This window comes from Erinaceus europaeus, chromosome 2 (genome assembly GCF_950295315.1).
Source record: "Erinaceus europaeus chromosome 2, mEriEur2.1, whole genome shotgun sequence".
In the NCBI taxonomy this organism is placed as follows: Eukaryota; Metazoa; Chordata; class Mammalia; order Eulipotyphla; family Erinaceidae; genus Erinaceus; species Erinaceus europaeus.
In genome coordinates, this window is record NC_080163.1 from 45,469,386 (window position 1) to 45,491,470 (window position 22,085).

At 35.9% G+C, this 22,085-nt stretch overlaps 2 protein-coding genes across 5 annotated transcripts in view; one reads left to right on the forward strand and one right to left on the reverse strand.

The window, feature by feature from the left end:
• The window catches only part of CD14 (CD14 molecule), a 247,120-nt gene that overhangs the window by 64,093 nt on the left and 160,942 nt on the right, over positions 1–22,085 (reverse strand). The window lies entirely within an intron of this gene.
• ANKHD1 (ankyrin repeat and KH domain containing 1) overlaps positions 1–22,085 on the forward strand; it is a 132,875-nt gene that overhangs the window by 57,071 nt on the left and 53,719 nt on the right. For all 4 annotated transcript variants that reach the window (XM_060179419.1, XM_060179428.1, XM_060179434.1 and 1 more), the window contains 4 exons: positions 2,106–2,233; positions 2,404–2,547; positions 4,815–4,917; positions 16,534–17,289. In XM_060179419.1, the coding sequence (XP_060035402.1) occupies positions 2,106–2,233; positions 2,404–2,547; positions 4,815–4,917; positions 16,534–17,289 (1,131 nt within the window). The remainder of the gene's footprint in view (positions 1–2,105; positions 2,234–2,403; positions 2,548–4,814; positions 4,918–16,533; positions 17,290–22,085) is intronic.

The window sequence follows — 22,085 nt, forward strand, 5'->3', positions numbered from 1 at the left end:
CTCTCTGTCTCTCCCTCTCTATCGGCCCTTGCCCTCTCAATTTCTCTCTATATCCAATAATAAATAGATGATATTAAAAAAATAATGCAGTATAAGATCTATCTTTTTGATTTATTTTTTGTTGTTGCTGAGGCTTTTATTAATTTAGGTTGACTTTTTCCATTAGAGACAGACAGAAAGACAGTGAGAGCGGGAAAGATACCGCATAGTCCAAGTTTTCTCCGGTGCAGTCAGGGTTGGTGAACCGGGCTTGCTGTGCATGATAAAACATGCACACTACTAGGTGAGTTTTCTTGCTGACCCACAAGTTAGCATGCTAAATATTTGTGTTGTATCCTCATTTAGTTGGATAAAACTAAGTTTATTTTCTTTATATCATATATTTGCTAATAAGGCATAGCTTTAAAAATGTTATAAGGTAGTTTAAAAGTTATTTAACTCAACCATGTAGAAATAATAAATAGATGGATAGATAACCTTTGAAATTCTCTCATATTCCTTTACTGACAAAGTTACTAATTTACATACAACAACTATACTGACAAGCATATAATCAACCTTGTCAGGAATAGGAAAACTGTGATTATAACTTTTTAAGGCAATAGTTATAATTGCTAAGCAATACTACCATCTAAATATATTTTTAACAACTTTAACAATCTGATGTTACTAATATAAGGGTGTATGTTGGTGTGCCTTGAATTTCTCAAAAGGTCTTTTATGCAAGTTAGGATTAGACTTAGTGTATATTTTTGAAAGTTAAATAATAGTGGTTTCATCTATGTTGATTTTTTTCTTCATAAAATCTATGCATGAAAACATAGGAAAATAATTATTACTATAGTTTTAACTATTCAGATGAGACCTTTGGAATTGTAAAGGAACTATCTTTAGTTAAGGAATCAAAAATAATTTGTCAGGCTTGGGAGGTGGCTCAGTGGTAGAGCTCATTCCTTTTTTTTTTTTTTTTTTTTTGCCTCCAGGGTTATTGCTGAGGCTCGGTGCCTGCACTACAAATCCACTGTTCCTGGAGGCTTTTTTTTTCCTTTGTTGCCCTTGTTTATTGTTGTTGTAGTTATTACTGTCGTTGTTGGATAGGACAGAGAAATCAAGAGGGAAGGGGAAGATAGAAGGGGGAGAGAAAGCTAGACACCTGCAGATCTGCTTTCTGTTCAAAGGTGTAGAATGATCATTCAGATAACATCCTTGTATGTTCATGCTTCCTTTTACTCTTTAAATGTACACTATGACAAATTTCATTTTTCTCAAATATTTAAAAAATCTTACTTCTCTATTTTGAGACCTGGCTATGTTGCTATATTCCTAGAAGTATATCAAAATTTTAGAATTTTTTTTTCCTTGTTCCTTTTTGTCTTATTTTGTACAAATACCCTTTCTAATACACTGCCAGTGGAACTTTTCCCCGTTTTTCTGGATAGAGGGTAAGATACAGAGAGAGACAGAAAGTGAAGGGGAGGCACCATACACCACTCTACCATTTGTAAAGCTTCGCTTTATATGATGCTCTCAGGTGGTAGCTGGGGACTCAAACCCAGGTCCTTGCACATGGTAAAATGTTTCTGCTCATGCAAGTGAGTCATCTCCTCACCCCCTTAGAAACATTTTGATAACAACTTACAATGGTATTTTTTGATAATTATGTTAACCTGTATATATTTATTAATCTTAGTCTTCTAGATTTTCCATTTTAAATGTGATATTGAATGAACGAACTACAACTACGCGCAACAGTATGGATGAATCTCACAAATATTATATTGAGTGAAAGAAGCCAGACACACAAAAAAGAGTATACTGTATGATTTCATTCATATAAAGTTGAAAACCTAAAACCAGTTTGGAAGTCAGAATAGTAGTTACCGTTGGAAGGGTGGGTAGTGATTGAAGGGTGCACAAGGTTGGACTTCTGGTATGTGGATATTTTTCTGTTTCTTGATCTGGGTGCTGGTTACACAGGTGTGGTCACTTTGAGAAAAATTTTCAGACAGTACACTCATAATCTGTGCACTTTTTTTTTTTTTTGTCATTTGTGAACTAATTTGATTCCACCTTTTTCTAAGAATACTGTTTATTTTCCTTTGAAGGGGCCAATGTGAACAGAGCTACAGCTAATAATGATCATACAGTTGTGTCACTGGCATGTGCAGGAGGTCACCTGGCAGTTGTTGAGCTACTCTTGGCTCATGGGGCTGACCCTACTCATCGACTCAAGGTATTTTACTTAAAAATAAGTGAGTAAGTAACACATACATGTTCATTAAAAATATATGTAATCTCTTTGTGCTTAAATGAGTTTTGATTCTTACTTAAAATTACAAAGAAACCAATTTGTATAGCAATCATGACAAATTTTCCAATAATCGTGGTGTTAATTTTTCTCAGGATGGCTCAACAATGCTCATTGAAGCTGCAAAAGGTGGACATACTAATGTTGTTTCTTACCTGTTGGATTACCCAAACAATGTTATGTCCGTTCCTACCACAGATGTGTCTCAGCTAACCCCACCTTCTCAAGATCAATCTCAGGTAATGTAAAATTAAGCTTATGCATAAATAAGTCTTCCTGATGAGTGTGAATCATTGTTTAAATTTAGTTTTAAACAAAATTCTTTTCTTTTCTTTTCTTTTCATTTCATTTCATTTCTTTTCTTTTTTTCCTTGACCAGAGCACTGTTATCCCTTATGGTGGTGCCATAGATTGAACCTAGGATCTGAAAGCCTCAAGCATGAAGTCTTTTACATAGCTAGTATGCTCTCTCCCTTCTTCTCTAAATAGGATCCTTAATTCTATATTGATTTTCTTCAAAAATACTTTATATTTTTATTGCTATTTACTTAAGATGTTTCTTAAGATTCATTTATTTATGAGAGAGAAGAACCAAAACATCACTGTAGCAAATGAGATACCAGGGACTGAATTTGAGACCTCATGCTTGAAAACTTAATGTTTTCTTAATCCACTATGGCACCTCCTAATCCATATAAACCATTTTCTTTCTTTCTTTTTTTCTACCTTTCTTTATTTTTTGCCTCCATGGTCATTGTGGAGCTTGGTGCCAGCAATATGAACATACTCCTGGAGGCTATTTTTTCCCCTTTTTAAATTTTTTAAAAAATATTTATTCTCTTTTGTTGTCCTTGTTGTTTTATTGTTGTTGTTATTGATGTCGTTGTTGGATACGACAGAGAGAAATGGAGAGAGGAGGGGAAGACGGAGTGGGAGGGGTGGAGTTAGACACCTGCAGACCTGAGTCACCACTTGAGAAGTTATCTCCCTACAGGTAGGGAGCCAGGGACTCGAACAGGGATCTTTGCACAGGTCCTTGCACTTTGTACTGTTTGTGCCTTCCTTTCTTTCTTTCTTTCTTTCTTTCTTTCTTTCTTTCTTTCTTTCTTTCTTTCTTTCTTTCTTCCTTCCTTCCTTCCTTCCTTCCTTTCTTTCTCTCTCTCTCTCTTTCTTTCTCTTTCTCTCTTTCTCTCTCTCTCTTCTCTTGTTTTCTCTCCCTCTCCCCAGTCTTTCTCCCTCTCTTTAAAATGAATATCAGATATAAATACTTCAAGATGTCTTATTACTGCAACTATATGCAATGGGTTGTTCATGCTTTACTGAATGTATTATGCATATTCTTCAGCCCCAATTATGTTTCCCAAGACAGTATTAATCATCCTATTGACTACTTTGATAATCAGGAAAGTCTGCTAAACCAAGATAAATGCAACAAAGATTTAACAAAGTAATTTAAAAACCTACCCTGAAATATGGAGGTGCTATAGAAAATGTAAATAGTGCAAAGTTCAGTGAAATCTCGAGTTTTTCCTACTGTTACCCACAGAACTGCTAAAGTATCCCAATTTGGGAAATATGTTGGAGTTTATTTTCTTTTTGATCCATGAATTTGAAAAAGGACAAGTTAACAATATATATCTTGTACTTCTCGCTCTGATTGGAAGCAACATTCTTTCTCCTTAGAAAGAAAGTGTTTTTAATGCTGTTTTGTTAAATAAACAAATACTTGTAAATTACCCTACTTTGCCCAAGCAGTATTGTTCAAAAATTACTTCTTAGTGAAGGCTTTTATTTTCATTTTTGAAGAAATATGCAGGGATTAGGGAGATAATTGACCAGGTAGGATGTGTGCCTTGCCATGTACGTAAGAGAGATTCATTCTCAGCACCACGTGTGAGATGCTATGTCACTGGAGAAAGCTCCAGTGCTATGGTGTCTTTCCCTTTCTCTGTCTATTCAAATGAAAAAAAAAAAAAAATGGGAGAGAGGTGGTGAGAGAGAGATTGGGAGAGGGGGGGTGTAGGAGGAAATAAAAGTGGTCAGAGATAGTTTACCTTGCCTTTCACAGGGTCTTATGACCTGGGTTCAAGCCCCAACAATACCTATAAGTACCACAGCTCTGGTGTTGTGGTGTCTATCTCCCTTTCTTATCTTTCTCTGTCTCTAAACTAAGAATGAAAAAATTTGACCCCTCATATTACAAAAAATTATAAAATAGGTTAGAGGAGATAGCATAATGGTTATGCAAACGGACTCTCATGCCTGAGGCTCCAAAGCCTCAGGTTCAATCCCCCACACCACCATAAGCCACAGCTAAGCAGTGCTCTGGTATTTATCTCTGTGGCTTTCTCTGTCTGCATCTCTCTTAAAAATAAAATAAGCAAATTGTAAAATAAATTGAATTTAGTGATATGTGAATGAAAGCTAAATTACGGTCTCTGTTTCATTTATGGACCTTTGCTTTGTTTTTGGTCTGAGGTTATTTTTCTTTGAGTTAACTTTTTAGGTTCCACGTGTACCAATGCATACACTCGCCATGGTTGTACCTCCACAGGAGCCTGACAGAAGTTCACAAGAGAACTCTCCTGCCTTTTCAGGAGTACAGAAAGGTTAGTTATTGGATTATTTCCTTAAAATGGGTATGCTGTTACTACTTAATGAAAAGTTTAATTTGTACAGTTACTGTGTATGTGTGGTAGTCAAGGTAATAAACAAATGTTAATATGGGGTTTTGATTTTTGTTCTTAGGAACTTACTGCTAGGTATAGTTTATATCTGGCACTTAAGTGGCAAAACCAATTTCTTTGTTAACTAAACAAAGTAACAAAACATTGTCATTTGTGGGCTGGAGAGAGAACTCAAGTGGGTAGTGTACCTAGTTGCCAGATTTGAGCCCCAGTACTACAAGAGGCACTATGGCATGAGAAGAGGCTTCAGTGCTGTCATATCTCTTCTTTCTCTTTCTCTCTACCTGAATTAAAAAAAAAAAAAAAAAAAAAAAAGAAGTAGCTTTGAGTAGTAAAATGCTCAAATTTCTATCAAATAAGTAAAAAAAAAAAAGTATTTTCTCTTTGACAGTTCTTTTTTTTTTTTTTTTCTTTGACAGTTCTTTAGCTAAACAGTAGTTCATGAGCAATGGAAATATGCCTGCTGAGACTGAGTAAAGAGCTTGCCTGGGAAGGTGCCTGTTTTGACAAGGGAATTGTAAATTGGTGCTCTGTTATCTTCCTTGGGGGGGGGGACTAAAAAACAGAAGTGAATAAATTAACAAATTAAAATGTTCGTTCTCTAGTTAATTTTAAGTAGTATCAATTCAGTAAATTGAGTGAGTGAATTTAAGAATTACATTTATGGTATGGTAGGTAGAGCACCAGCTTTGGTGTTTGCTTGTACATACTATTGTGCCAGAGTGATGCTGTTGCTCACTTTCTCGCTCTCTTCATTAATAAATAAATCTTAAAAGACAGAAGAATTACATTTAAAGAGTAATCCCTCTGTGTAAGAGCATAGAACTTGCATGCCTAAGCTTCCATGTTTAGTCATCAGTACTACTATATGCCAGAGCTAAGCAATGTCCTGATCTGTCAATTTTTCATTATATGTAATTTCTTTCATGTAATGCTAAGTATAGTGGGATTATGATCTGTTGGTTTGTTAACCTAGATGAATACCAAAAATGTATAATGTCCACGTTAATCTTAAGAGATACATATATTGAGGAGACAACTCACGTGGGAGGAATACACCTGCTTTGCCATGTGTGTCTCCTGTTGGAGCCCCAGTTGAATCATGAGGGAGTACTAAACACTGGGAGAAATATCGGTGCTCTAGTGTCTAGTACCTGTTTCTCTCTTTCTTCATATGAGAAGTTAACCTGGGAAACCCTAGCAATGATCCAAAAACTGGATTATAAGTATACTATTTAAGTGACTAAAGTCTGGGATTCATTTCTCTTTTACTTGTATGTGGGTTTTCTGAAATAAGTAATATGTTAAATACTACAAACTACATAAAAACAAACCTATAAGTATATTTCAATAGGTATATAACAAAATCTATAATTTTAAAGTCACAGTAAGGTGTATGTTACATATTTCTTTTCTTTTTTTTTTTTTTAACAAGAGCACTGCTCAGCTCAAGCTTATGGTGCAGGGGATTGAACTTCGGGCTTTGGATCCTCAGGCATGAAAGTCTGTTTGCATAACCGTTACTCTATCTACCCCTGCCCCTATATTTATTCATTTTTAATACTGTTATTTAAGAAAATTCTGGAGTGGGGGTAGATAGCATAATGGTTATGCAAAGAGACTCTCATGCCTGAGGCACCAAAGTTCCAGGTTCAATCCCCTGCAACCCTGTGATCCAGAGCCGAACAGTGCTCTGGTTAATAAATAAATCAATAAATAAATATAAATAAAGAAAATTCTCTCAAATCAATTTTAGTCATTTACACCATTGTTTCTAAACAATTAATTTCAGAGATAAAATATCTAATCTTGTGACCTAGGAAGTGATACAGCGGTAGAGTTTTGACTTGTAGACATGAAGTCCTAAGTTCAGTATCTGACACTGTATATACCAGACAGAATGTTTCTCTACCTGGCCTACCTGCCTCTCTCACTCTTTGTCTCATTCAGTCTTGTCTGTCTGTATTTCATGAAGTAATTAAAGAAATCTTAAAAAAAAAAAAGTTTAAAAATTATCTATAGTTTCTAACTTAAGGTAATTTTAGCATTGTTCCACTAAACACTTAACCAAACTTTTAAACATTAAGATAGCTAATTATGTGTTTACTTATTTTTATGTATATATATTTGAGAAGGAGATGAAAGCACTGCTCTCTCATTTTATGTGATGGGATCAGACCTTATGTATAAAGCATGTGGTCTACAACTGGATCACTCCCCTACGCCTAAGATTGCTATTTTAAATCTTAAACAAAAAAGCTAATTAAGTATATGCTTATTACGGAGTATAAAGTCTAAATGCTAAAATAAAATGAAACCTAAATAGTCTGTTTTTGTTTGAACAAACCCTTATAGTAAGTTTGACTTGAGTATGTTCATAAAGAAGTAATACATTTTAAGTTGGGTCCAAAGATAATTTTTACCTCATAGATCACACTTTTTACTATGCAAGAGATTCAGTACTGGAGAGCAACATGCTTCATGAGCCATGGAGCAGTGCTATGCTGTCATTCCTGTTTCTCTCCCTTTTCTTTCTCCCCTTTCTTTCTCTCACTTGATCTGCAAATAAATAAATAAATAAATAAGTCAACCAGGACAATGGAGTTGCATAAGCATGAAACTCCAACAAATCCCTGGTTGGAGAAAATAAAATTTTAGTTTAAATGGCAATAACATAAGTGTTGAAGCATTTTTTAAAAAATATTTTATTTTATTTATTTATTCACTTTTGTTGCCTTTGTTGTTTTATTGTTGTAGTTATTATTGTTGTTGTCGTTGTTGTTGGATAGGACAGAGAGAAATGGAGAGAGGAGGGGAAGACAGAGAGGAGGAGAGAAAGATAGACACCTGCAGACCTGCTTCACCGCCTGTGAAGCGACTCCCCTGCAGGTGGGGAGCTGGGGTTCGAACCAGGATCCTTATGCCGGTCCTTGTGCTTTGCGCCACCTGCGCTTAACCCGCTGCGCTACAGCCCGACTCCCGAAACATTTTTTTAAGCTGATTTCTGATATTAGTATAATCACTTCTACATACTAAAATACATTCTTATTTTTATTAAATTATTAGAAAGTGAAAATGAAGTCCTAGTTAAACACCTAACTTATATATTTAGGATCAAATTGTGATCATTCATTGTTTTAAGATTTAATGTTAGTATAAATCACATACATCATAGAATATTATGTTATTATAAATTAGAAAAGCCAGTCAGTGGTGTTAGTGTATATACTTAATCCCCAGAAAGAGTTAAAAAAAAAAAAGAAAAAAACTAACTTAAACCATTAAAAGTAATATTAATACTTTTTCCTTCTGAAAACTTCTTTTTTTTGCATAAGGATCCCGGTTTGAGCCTCCGGCTCCCTACCTGCAGGGGAGTCACTTCACAGGAGGTGAAGCAGGTCTGCAGGTGTCTTTCTCTCCCCCTCTCTGTCTTCCCCTCCTCTCTCCATTTCTCTCTGTCCTATCCATCAACGAACAACATCAACAACAAAAATAATAACCACAATGAGGGCAACAAAAGGGGAAATAAAATGGCCTCCAGCAGCAGTGGATTCATGGTGCAGGCACTGAGCCCCGGCAGTAACCCTGGAGGCAAAATAATAATAATAAATAAAACTTTAAAAAATATTTTTATTTATTTATTATTGGATAGAGACAGCCAGAAATCAAGAGGGGGGAGGGAGATAGAGAGGGTGAGAGATAGAGAGACACCTGCAGCCCTGCTTCACCACTTCTGAAGCTTTCCCCCTGCAGGTGAGGACTAGGGGCTCGAACCCAGGTCCTTTGCACTGTAATGTGTGCGTTTAACCAGGTGCACCACCGCCTGGCCCCAAAACTTCTTTTTTATATCCCTAGAAACATTTACTTGAATGATAAAATTACTATATAACCCATTTATTTGTTCTTGTGTGTTCTATGTCCATAACAGTGTGACATTTGTGTTAAATATATGATTAGGAATGGATACAGAGCTTTCATTCTCTTCTTTTTCTATTGCTAGAAATTTCTGATAAAATACTCCTGTTTTAAGTAAATCATTTTATTATTCACATATGCATCTTGGTTATGCACAAGACTTTTATGCATTAAATCTCAGGTTAATCCCTAGCATAACCATAAGTCAAAGCCGTGCTCTGGTCTCTATTTCTCTCATTAAAATAAATATTATGGCCCACGTGCATCATTTGTCTATGCTCCATCCTTCTTAATACTCCTTATTCTCCTGATTTAGGTTACTAATCACTTATCCATTACTATATTTAAAGAATTCAAGATTCTAGAGGGCAGTGGTACATCAGATAGAGCACAAGTAGTATACTGTACAAGGACCCCAGTTCAAGACCCTAGTTCCTATCTGCAGGAGGGAAGTTTCACAACTGGTGAAGCAGTGCTGCAGAAGTCTCTCCTTTCCTCTCAGTTTTTCTGTCTCCATCTAAACTAATTAATAAAATAAAAGAATTCAAGATTATAGATAACATCTAACAGAGGCCCCCAAAACCACTACTCTTAACAAAATGTGAAGCTAACAGTTTTCTCTTAACTACAGTCATGGCATTAGTAATATCAACCATTTGCCTTTCCAAAGTAAATTTTATAAACAAATATGTTAACTGACACTACTTGTTTCATCTAACTTATTTTTCTTGTAACTGGTTCTAGAGATTCTTAAAAAGAATGGTTATCTGCAGGCTGTACAACTTAGTACTAATTTGTAGTAAAAACATTAAGATGATTTCAGGGTAAACAAAACTGATTTTTAATATGTACCTTAACCCCCTATATATTCTCTATGAATTTCTGTAGTGCTTCATTTGATCTCCCTTTTGGCTCTGGTCACTCCTGCTTGAATCTTGTATGTAGAAGGCAGATTTAATTGTACTATGGTGCTTTCTCATCATGATTCCTTATTCTGTAGGAAAGCAACCTAATGTGTTAGCTGTACAGATTCTTTTTGTTCTTAAAAGTTCTTATGTTACTTCTTTGTGTGAATTGTTAACTTACATATAGCACTATCCTTTAGAACTATGCTTTTTCTGCTCAACGTTTTTAAAAATGGGTCTACCTATATTTAGATCTTTCCTTCCTATAGCACAATGCTTCCCACCCCCTTTATATGTATATAAAATAGAAATATTGACAAGACCATAGGATAAGAGGTGTATAACTCCACAGAATTCCCACCACCAGACCTCCATATCCAGTCCCCTCCCTTGATAGCTTTCCTATTCTTTATCCTTCCGGGAACATGAATCCAGGGTCATTATGGAGTGAAGAAGGTGGGAGGTTTGGTTTCTGTACTTGCTTCCCTGCTGAACAAGGGCATTGGCAGGTTGATCCATACTCCCAGCCTCTCTTTCTCTTTCCCTTTCCCTAGTGGTGAGCGGGGGGGGGGGGGGGGGGGGGGGGCTCCAGGACACATCGGTGGGGTCATCTGCCCAGGGAAGTCTGCTTGGCATCATGATAGCATATGGAACCTAGTTGGCTGAAAAGAGTTAAGATATAAAGCAGAACAAATTGTTGACTAGTCATGAACCTAAAGGCAAGAATATTGTAGATGAAGATTTAGGGTCTCCGTTTCGGAAAAAGCTTATAGCTTATAGGCCTATTTTAGATATATCCCAAGGGGCCCATGACTTTACTAGTTTTTGCCTGAGTCTGACATCTGATTTGCAGGTGAACCCAAGTTGTTGTCTGAGGAGATGGTGTCAGAGTTGAAGAAAGGATTAGAAAGCTGGGCTAGGGAAGAGCGTAGTTCCCAAATATGGCGAAAGTATGTAAATATTGTTAACTATTAACCCCATTGATTTGATCTGGTGCCCATATTCAGCATAGGAGCCTATGTAACCTCTGCACCCCTTTAGGTCTGAGTTTGCATTCTGTGGTCACAGCTAGGTCCAGGCTGCACTAATTTCAGCACCTATCTTCCTCAGCTGGTAGGTAGAGCATGTTATCCAGCCCCCCCCCCCCCCTTCAGAGAATGGAACATTCCCTACCATTGTTGATCCACATTGATGGCAAGGTACTACAGGGGCCCACAAAGGGGTCCGTTATGTTGTTCCTGATGGAGATGAGCAGTGAGGTATCTGTTCAAGGTCTGGGTCCATCATGTCTGTGTGGGAATCTCAGGACTCCCTGATTAGGACCCCAGGTGATGGCTTTCCACCCTTTATAGCCATTATTATTAGTAGTATTGTTTTAATTAATTAATTAATTAATTTTTTACCTGTCCTTTCTCCCAGTGGTAGTTACCCATATTCCCTATCATTTCCCACCACCACAGAGATTGCTATGATGAAACCACTGGTAGTTTTTCCATAGATCTCTGTGACAAATTTATGAGCAGAACTGCGTATTTTAGAAAAATATAATGCCAAGCAGTAGCATACCCAGGTAAGCGCACATAGTACTAAGTACATGGATGAAGACTATACTTTCAGTGATCATTTCTATAGTTCTTTACTAAGTGCAAGAATCCTGGGTTGAGTTCCTGCTTCCCACCTGCAGCAGGGACGCTTCCCAAGTGGTGAAGTAGGTCTGCTGGTGTCTTTCTCACTCCTTCTCTGTGTCCCCTTTCTCTCTCAATTTCTGTCTGTCCTATCTAATAAAATGGAGGAAATGGCTGCCGGGAGCAGTAGAGTCCTGGTGCCATCACCAAATCCTAGCCATAACCCTTGAGGCTAAATAAATAAATAAATAAATAATGTTTATCTGGCAAATTGCTGCAAATTTGCCCTCTAGAATGGCTACAGCAGTTTATACTCCTGTCAGCAATACATAAGGACTCCTGTATTATAATTTTCCAACCCTCCAGCTTACCCAGTTTTCTGATCCTTTATACTAATACTTATACTAATGTTTAGAGTTATATATCTTTATTTTCCCTTTTATACTGTAGACTGTATTCTCTTTAAGGGCAAGAGTTGTTTCTTATCTTTATATAATCCATCATGTCTTGCCTATACCAGATATTCCGTAATGAATAAAGTAATTAATGAATGCTAGGCTAAGTAAATAAATTACTTTTTAAGAAAAGATACATTATTACAAAAGAGACTATTTACAACAATAAGTTGTATTCTAGTAGGGTGGAAGAAAGTTCAAAAATGGAAATGTAAAGTAAGAATTTATGGGGAGTTGGGCAGTAGTGCAGTATGTTAAGCGTAGGTGGCGCAAAGTGCAAGGACTGGCGTAAGGATCCTGGTTCGATCTCCTGGCTCCCCACCTGCAGGGGAGTCGCCTCACAGGCGGTGAAGCAGGTCTGCAGGTGTCTCTCTCTCTGTCCCTCTCTGTCTTCCCCTCCTCTCTTTCCATTTCTCTCTGTCCTATCCAACAACAACAACATCAGTAACAGCAATAATAACCACAACAATAAAACAACAAGGGCAACAAAAGGGAATAAATAAATATTTGTTAAAAAAAAATAAGCGTTTATGTTATGCTTTATATCCCAGGGCTACTTATTTGCATAAGTGGCATGAAAAGTTCTCGTTTTATAACACCACTAAAATTATATACAAATATTATATACAGTGAATGAAATTGAATGTTCTGCGAATTTTCCCTACTGATATTTTCTATTATAGTAGGGTTTACATATGCCAAAATTCAGTTTCTTTCAGCATTTAAGAGTGTTTATAGTTAATGGAAGAAGGCTGCACTGATCTGTTAGCATGTAACATAGATGCTTCATCTTTTTGTCATTTGTTTTTAATAAGGAATTTATTAATGAGTGAAATGAGTGGAGCTGGGTGGTGGTACAGCCAGATAAGTTCATATAGTATGAAGTGCAAGGACCTGTGCATGGATCCAGGTTTGAGCCCCACTCTCTACCTGCAGAGGCATTTTTCACAAGCAATGAAGCAGGTCTGCAGGTGTCTTTCTTTTTCCCTCTCTATCTCTCCCTCCCTCCCTCCCTCCTCTCAGTTTCTCTGCTCACAGACTAATCTTTTCATTTAGACAGAACAAGAGAGAGAGTCTGTAACTTTAGAGCTTCTCCTGATGCTTTGGTACTCCCATGTGCTGCTGTTACTCAGACCAGCTTTTTCAGATGGCAAGGCATGTACCTTACCAGTTGAGCTATCTCAGTTTCTCTCTGTCCTGCCCAAGAAAAAAAATGGCCACCAGAAGCGGTGGATTCATAGTGCCATCACCTCGCCCCAGTGATTACCCTGAAAGGGGAAAAAATGAGTGAGATGGAGAAAGGTAGAGAAAGACATTCAGAGCATCTCTGGAACATAAAATGCCGAAGACACCACTTTGATCAGAAAGATATATATATTTAATACCATGAAGACTACTCACTGGATAGGGCATCCCAGCACATGCTATGGCATGAAAGAAACTGTGCTGGAGTCGGGCGGTAGCGCTACGGGTTAAGCGCACATGCTGCCAAGCACAAGGACTGGCTTAAGGATCCTGGTTCGAGCCCCCGGCTCTCCACCTGCAAGGGAGTCACTTCACAGGTGGTGAAGCAGGTCTGCAGGTGTCTATCTTTCCCTCCCCTTCTCTGTCTTCCCCTCCTCTCTCCATTTCTCTCTGTCCTATCCAACTACGACATCTGTAACAACAGCAATAATAACTACAATAAAAAACAGCAAGGGCAACAAAAAGGGAAATAAATATTAAAGAAAATTAAAAAAAAAAAAGAAACTGTGTGCTATGGTGTATCACCACCTCCACTCTCAGACTCCTATTCCTTATCTATGAGTGGAAAAAAGAAGAAAGAAAGAAAGAAAAAAGTAGCTTGGAGTGTGAAGTTACAGGTTTGCAAGACCCAATTCCACCAAAGAAAAAAGAAGAAATATAAAATTGAATATATGTAGTATACCCTGATGAAGTTTGCTTTTAAGTATCCTAAAAATAATACTTTTAGAGCAGATCGTCTATCTGATTTTTGTAAAGAAAGTATGTAGGGGTAAAACATTTTCAGTAAGATGTTGCAGATGGTTGAGCTATCTGGAGTTTTGAGATCTACTTCTCTAACAATGTATTTTTTTTTAAGTTGAATCAGTAGTTTTGGTTGTTTTTTTGTTTTTGTTTTTGTTTTTTTTTTTGTTTTTGTGGACATATTGCAACTCAGTGTTTTCAGATCTCGTGGCATATTTTCCCCTTCGAACTTGAATAATAATTTATTTATTTTAAATTTCTTTATTGGGGAATTAATGTTTTACATTCAACAGTAAATACAATAGTTTGTACATGCATAACATTTCCCAGTTTTCCATATCGAACTTGAATAAGGCATTGTGAGATCTCAGCTCTTTAAATTCTTAAATTACCTGTGTTATTCACATATTGTGAATGACACTTTAAGAGGTTACACAAAGTCTACATAGTTCTTTTAAAACTCAACTTTACTATTTTATTTACATGTTATAAAATCGTCATTTTAAAGTATAGGATGCAATATGTTTCAGTTAACTTATAGTGTTATGTAACTATCACTGTTGTCTAGTTTTAAAACATTTCTATCACCTCTCAAAAATATCCCTTTTTTAGTCTGTTTGTGAATAATACCATTGTATTCCCAGGCAATGTTTTTTTTCCTAGTAGACTTGCCTTTTGAGATAAATGGAATTATACTATACGTAATCTTTTGTCTGACTTCTTTCAATTAGAATAATGTTTTCAAATAACATTCACATTGTGGAATGTTATTTGTAGTTTCGTCCTATTGTTTGTGTGTTTTTTTTTTTAATTTACTTATTTATGAGAAAGATAGGAGGAGAAAGAACCAGACATCACTCTGGCACATGTGCTGCTGGAGATAGAACTTGGGACCTCATGCTTGAGAGTCCAAAGCTTTATCACTGCACCACCTACCAGACCACACGTCCTATTGTTTAGTCTATGTTCTTCCTAAATAAGATTTAGCTTTGAATTTATCTCAAAGTTATTGTATATTTTCTCCCATTTTATATCTGATGTTAGGATTGTTAGTATTGGTAATTGTTTTGTTATAAGGGAAGTAAATTAGTAAGATTGATAGACATTTACATCACTTCTAGCATACATTCTCCTCTAAGTAACCCTATATGAGATGTCTGATTTCTTTTAGGAACTTTCATTGTTTCTCTTACAGACTTTCACATGAAGAGTATATTTAAACTTAGAACAATTGTCCTTTCTGATATATGTTTAATAGCAGAAGTGTTAAAAGATTTTTTTTTTTTTAGAGCCAAGGCTTTGCATACATGCTGCAGTTTCTCTGCTCACAGACTAACCTTTTCATTTAGACAGAACGAGAGAGATTCTATAACTTTAGAGCTTGTCCTGGTGCTTTGGTACTCCCATGTGCTGCTGTTATTCAGACTGGCTTTTTCATATGGCAATGCATGTACCCTACCAGTTGAGCTATCTCTCAGATCCTAAAGATTTATCTAATGGACAGTTTTTAGTAGAATATGGGAAAATTTCACACTTTTTTTTCCTCCAGGGTTATTGCTGGGGCTCGGTAAATATGGGGCACCATAAATCCACTACTCCTGGAGGCTATTTCTTTCCCCTTTTTGTTGTCCTTGTCTTATCATTGTTGTGGTTATTATTGTTATAGATGCTGTTATTGTTGGATAGGACAGAGAGAAATGGAGAGCGGAAGGGAAGACAGAGAGGGGGAGATAAAGACAGACACCTGTAGACCTGTTTCACCACTTGTGAAGTGACCCCTTTGCAGGTGGGGAGCCTCAGGCTCGAACCGGGATCCTTACACCTTTCCTTGCGCTTCGCATCATGTGTGCTTGACCCACTGCACTACTGCCCAACCCCCGAATTTCACACTTTAATATAATAAAAGAGGCATTTTGAGCTGGGGGGATAACAGATGGTTATGCACAAAGATTTTTCATGCCTGAAGCTCTGTGGTCCCAGATTCCCTAGCACCACTATAAGCCAGAGCAAAACAGTTCATTTGTTAGAAAAGAAAACATTTTGACAACCTGAAAAATACTTTTCTCTACTTTGATCTATAAATTACAATTTATTTTACTATACTTTACTTGCACAGTTAGTATTATTAAAAAAAAAAAACTTGTTGAACAATTAAGCTAACATTACTTGTCTCCTCAACACTGTTTTGAACCTACAAAATACCACAGTAGTAGCACACAGGACTTGCGTGCAAAAGTTCTTAGGTTCAGTTCTCAGCACTACCACTAGCCAGAACTAAGTGATGTCCTGTCTTTAATAAACCAAACACTTTTTTTTTCAATTTGCTTTAGATTTGATAATATTTCACAAGTTCAGCCTAATAAGCATAATTTTGAGATTCTTTCTTTTCTTGCTGCCTTAATTTCCAAAATTCTCCTTTAGATTAGATTTTTTTATTAAAAAATAAACATTTTTGAATTGGCAACACTCCAAGTTCATGCTGTGAGAAATAGGTGCCTATAATCTGTCTGCTTTACTCTTTTAACATTTATTCTATAGCATCAGTTTATAAAGGTTTTTGGAGGGAGGTCCGTGTGGGGGGGAGGAGGGATAACTTTTTTTTTTTTTTTTTTTTTAGCATGGCACTTTTTCAAACATTTTTCATGTGCTTAGGTACATCCAAGCAGAAGTCCAGTTCCCTGCAGGTAGCAGATCAGGACGTACTGCCACCTTTTCACCCATACCAGCCTTTGGAGTGCATAGTAGAGGAGACTGAAGGCAAGCTGAATGAACTGGGACAAAGAATTAGTGCTATTGAAAAAGCACAGCTTAAGTCACTGGAGTTAATTCAAGGTGAACCTCTGAACAAAGATAAGATAGAAGAACTTAAAAAGAACAGAGAAGAACAAGTCCAGAAGAAGAAGAAAATACTGAAAGAACTGCAGAAAGTGGAAAGGCAGTTGCAGATGAAAACACAGCAGCAATTTACCAAAGAATACTTGGAAACCAAAGGTCAGAAAGACACAGTGTCTCTACACCAGCAGTGCTCTCATAGAGGAGTCTTCCCAGAAGGGGGAGGAGATGGTAGTCTCTCAGAGGATCACTTTTCAGAGTTACCCCAGGTTGACAGAATCTTATTTAAAGATAATGATGTTCTTGAGGAACAACAATCTCCACCATCGGCAGAACAAATTGATTTTGTCCCAGTCCAGCCTTTATCTTCACAGTGTAACTTTTCCAGTGACTTAGGTTCTAATGGGACAAATTCTCTCGAACTTCAGAAAGTATCAGGTAATCATCAGCTTATAGGACAGTCTCAAATTGCTATTTCTGGACATGATCAGGGCCTGTTAGTTCAAGAACCAGATGGACTAATGGTTGCAACTCCAGCTCAGACGCTTACCGACACTCTTGATGACCTGATAGCAGGTGGGTTAAGAAATGTATCTGTAATAATTTCTCTTTAATCTGTGTGCTCAGCTTCTTTACACAACTTCCCAAAGCACCTACTTTGTACTTTTCCATTTAAAATTATCTTTGTAAACTCAATAGTTTCTTGAAGTATTTTGGAAGCGAATTTATGTTCAGTAGCACTGATACACGAAATTTTGCCCCGTTCTTTTAAATATTGCAACAGCAAAGAAATAAAGTTGCTGTGCCCCATTATTTTAAACCTTGAGTATCAAAACCTTGTTGTATTTTGGGTCAAAGTAGAATTTCTTAGTAGATTTTAGAGATATTCAGATAAAATTTTACATTAATTTTCCTACTATTGATTTTCTTGTTTGGAAATCATAACTCTAAATGACATAGCTTTTTCTTCCTAATTTTATTAGATCAATTTTAATATCTAATTGAAAAGATTGTTCGAAAATTGTAAGCATTATTATAGTGACATTTGTGGTTGGAAGATTTAAATTGATTGAAATTGATTTTTTTGTATTAACATAGACCCATACATTAATGAAAGGATAGAATAAGGGAAAGAACTAATAAGTTTAAAAGTGTATGTTTCTGTTTATTGTTGTGTGGAAAAAAATTACAATTAGATATGTCAAAATGAGGTGCACACGTTTATTTTCCCTTTCATTGTCCTTGCAGCAGGGGGAAAAGAGTGCAATTAACCATTTACCTTCCTAAAGATGGCTGGTGAATGTATCACCTCCATGAGAGCCCAGTTCAGAAATGCAGCCAGAATGGCTGTTGACAGTGGATGAAGACCAAGAACTAAGATGTAGCTGGAGTGATATTCAAAGGCAGGCCAGTCCTCTGTCTCTTGATTGCAACACCCCCCCTCCCCTTACTGTTGTCTGTTTCCTCTTGTCATATTCTCCTCTCCTCCCATCCCAATTATGCTATCCCACTTTTTTTCTTTTGTGAGCCTTTAGTCTTTCTGATCTTTACTGAACTGTTTAAAATGTGGAATACATTGTTTAAATTGGGAACTTTACTGGACTTGTTTATTACTTCCAATGGTTACAGAATTGTAATACTGCTTGTCATGCAGAGGAGGTATGCCTTAGTTTCCATAAAAAAAAAAATAATAATAAAATGCTGGGAAATGCTTAAGGAGTTAGATTTTTTTTATTCTTTGATTTGGGGATTTTAATCTTCAGTCATAGTCATTTAACTCAAGTTAATTTCATCATTTGTCTTAAGTATTACAGACTCCATTCATTTATAGTTTTGACCTGGATAAAAGCAGATATTGGAGTGTGGAATGTGAATGAATAATAATGATGAAACTGTTGACCTGGGAGTGATATTTTTAAATTTTAAGGTTCTATAGATAGCATCATAATGTTCTTAGTTTATATTCAGCATGCATCTATGTAATCCACATTATTCATCAGTTCTAATTTTATTCTAATATTGTAATTTAGAACCTCCCCCCCTTTTTTTATTCTCTTTTTTTAAGAATGTAGAAAGAGCTCTAATGGGAATTTTTCTGTAGTCAGATTTATGACTGGTTCTTATGGAGGAAGGTAAAATTTTGCTTATTTTTCTATAATATATTAAATTGAAATAATCTTTTATAAAGTTTACATTTAAGTTTTATTTAAATGATTTAGAAAATATCTAGTTATAAACAATAAAGTTTAAACAATTTAGTTTAAAGCAATTTAGTTTCCAGTAGGGAGAGTGGGGCACTGGCGTCAGTAGGCATTTTACCTGTGCCACCACATGGGAAAGTTTCAACAGTGGAACAGTGCTATAGTGTCTCTCCTTCTCTCTGTTTCTTACCCTTTATCTAAAGGATCTATATGATCATCGGGAGCAGGGGAATCATGCAGGCTGTAAGCCCCAGTGATAACCCTAGTGCAAAAAAAAAAATTCCTACTAGACATTAATGTTTGATGACAATTAAGCCACAGTGTTATGTAATATTAATTTATCTCTAATATTAATTTGTTAATAAGATTTTACTTATAAAATAGCCAATATATACAAAATTATATTCATGTGAGATGTTTCATTTTTATGAAGGTCTCCCCCCCTTTTTTAAATTTTTTATTTGTTAATTATAGGGAGAGAGTGCCAGGGATTGAATTCAAGACCTCATGTTTCAGAGTAAATTGCCTATTATTTTAAAATATATAGCAGTCATTAGATTTTCTTTGTTCAAGATGATGACTTGTCTCACTTGAAGTTTAAAAATACTGTTTTATCAAGTTCAAATTACTCTTAATCTTATTTTCACCCCCGATGTGGCACTGGGGAGTAAATGCAGTGCCTTTCGTATGCTAAGTACTGATTAGCAACCTCTATCCTTCAATTTTCCATTTTGTATTTTCTTCTAAGATGAGAAAATGGGGCACATAGAAGGGAAACATAATGGAACTGCTCTTCCATCTATGGAGGTCCCTTGTGCCATTCCTGTTTCTGGTATGATGTAAGGACTCAGACTCAGGACCTCACACGTGGAAAGGGGAGCACACAACTTAGTGAGCTATCTTCCATTCCCTTATAGTTATTTATGTTTGTTTGCTTGTTTTGTGTTTGTGTTTTTTGGAATTTCACCACTCTTGGCTGACATTTTCCAGATAGAAAGAGAAAGATATCAAAACCCAAACCTGCTCCCATGCCTTAGAGACCTGGACCTCAAACCTGGGTCATACATGTGGCAAGGCAAGCACCTTCCCAAGTGAGCTATGTTGCTAGCCCTTCTTTCTTAGTTTTCTTAATTACAGGTAAAAGAAATTAGATAAGAATGAGTTAAGTGTACTCCTTATCTGATAGTTACATTATTTATACTTATAATTACAGTAGAATTATAGATCAGACCACAGATACTACTAATTTTACCTAAGTTAAATCTTACTCTCATCCTTAATACTTAACAAAGAAATTGACACAGTACATGTTGCAGTTTTGCTTTAGAAAGTATTCATCTATAACAGTAAATTTAATTCTTTAATTATTCTGGTACTTTTTTCTTTTTTGTTGTTATGCTCTCAAAATATATGTCATGCCAACTCATTAGTTATATACATGATTTACTATGCTATGACCTGATTATGTAACCTAACTACTGTGTAAAATCTTACCTAAGTCATACAGACCAAAAGTCACAGACCAAAAAAAAAAAAAAAGATAGTCACTACTCTTGATTGCAAACATGGTTCTTCAGATCATTTTCTTCTGAAACTGAATGTTGGACTTCTAGAAGTTATCACAGTAACAAGTAACTTTCAGGTCAGGTGTGTAGAACTAAGGTCTGAAAATTTAAAGTAATTCAAAACATTATTTACAGTTAAGAATTATTTAGTAAAATGTTTACTCCAAATACATAGATGATTAATTAAAAGTCAACTAATACAATTTTCTTTACATTTATTAGGCACTTACTAAGCACCCTGCTTTGTGCTAAATAATATATATTATCTCACCAGCTCTTTATAATGTTGTAAAAGTGTCTTTTCCATGCCTCTTTTTCTATTAAAAAAAACAACAACAACAAAAACTAAAGTTTTTAGAAGTTAGATTGCTAATAAATATCATATCAGTCCATCCAGGTTTAAGAACCATTGATATGGTGTGAAGGCAGTACACCTGCAGCACTACTTAGCCCATGTTTAAGCCCCCTATGTTCCTAACTGCAGAGGGAAAACTTCAAGATCAGTTGAGCATTACTGCAGGTGTCTGTTTTTCTCTTCCTCTTTTGTGCCCTCTTTGCCTGTCTTTCAATCTCTATTTCTCTCTATCTCTATTACAAAGATGGGGGGGGTATGATCTCTGGGAGTGGTGAAGTCTTGGTGCAGGCATTGAGCCCCATCGATAACCCTGCTGACAGAAAGTAATATTATTGATAAAATAAGATAAAACCTTGAAAGACAACCTTTGATATAATAGATATGCATTTGATTCAAATTAAAGTTAATCTCGAATATCTAGTTTTCTTAGACTTCTAAATTCTAAATGACAATGTTCCCTATTAAGTACATGTGTGCTTTATTTCCATTTTGTTGACTTTCGTACATTGCTACTTTTGTTGCCACTTTAATAAGCCCTCTTAAAATAGTTTACTACTCAAATGTATCCTCCTGTAAATAATTCTGTACTAGTAATTGTAGACCTAAGAATAAAAAACTAACTAGGAAGTCCTTGTTTTTTAGGAAATATAAAATTAAATAACTTCAGTTTGTAATAGTTATAAGAATATATTATAAGAATTAATTGGTTCTGGGGCTGGGTGGTGGCACACCTGATTAAGTGCATGTATTACAGTGTATTACAATGCATATGTATTACAGTGCGCAAGGACCCGGGGTCAAGCTCCTGGTCCCCACCTATAGGGGGAAAGCTTTACGAGAGGTGAAGCAGGGCTGCAGATGTCTCTCTGTCTCTCTCCCTCTCTATCACCCCTTCCCTCTTGATTTTTGGGTGTCTCTATTCAATAAATAAATATAATAAAATTTTTTTAAATAATTAGTTCTTCTATAATCCCGTTTTATGATTGTACATAAAATTAATTTTATTTATAGTGATTTTTGTGGTTGTGAACAAACTTTTCAGAGGTTATTTTCACAGGAATTTTATTCAGAAGTAGCACATGTTTTAGAATTTGTGAATATCACATTCCTAGTGTACTTTCATGTTAATAAAACCTTTCTTCCACATGTAACTTTTAGATCCCTGCTACTTTTGTTTTATCTTAGGAAGTTCATATGGGATTAGTCCTATGAAAGTAATTTTTATGATCTTTATTTATTATTCTAAGGAGG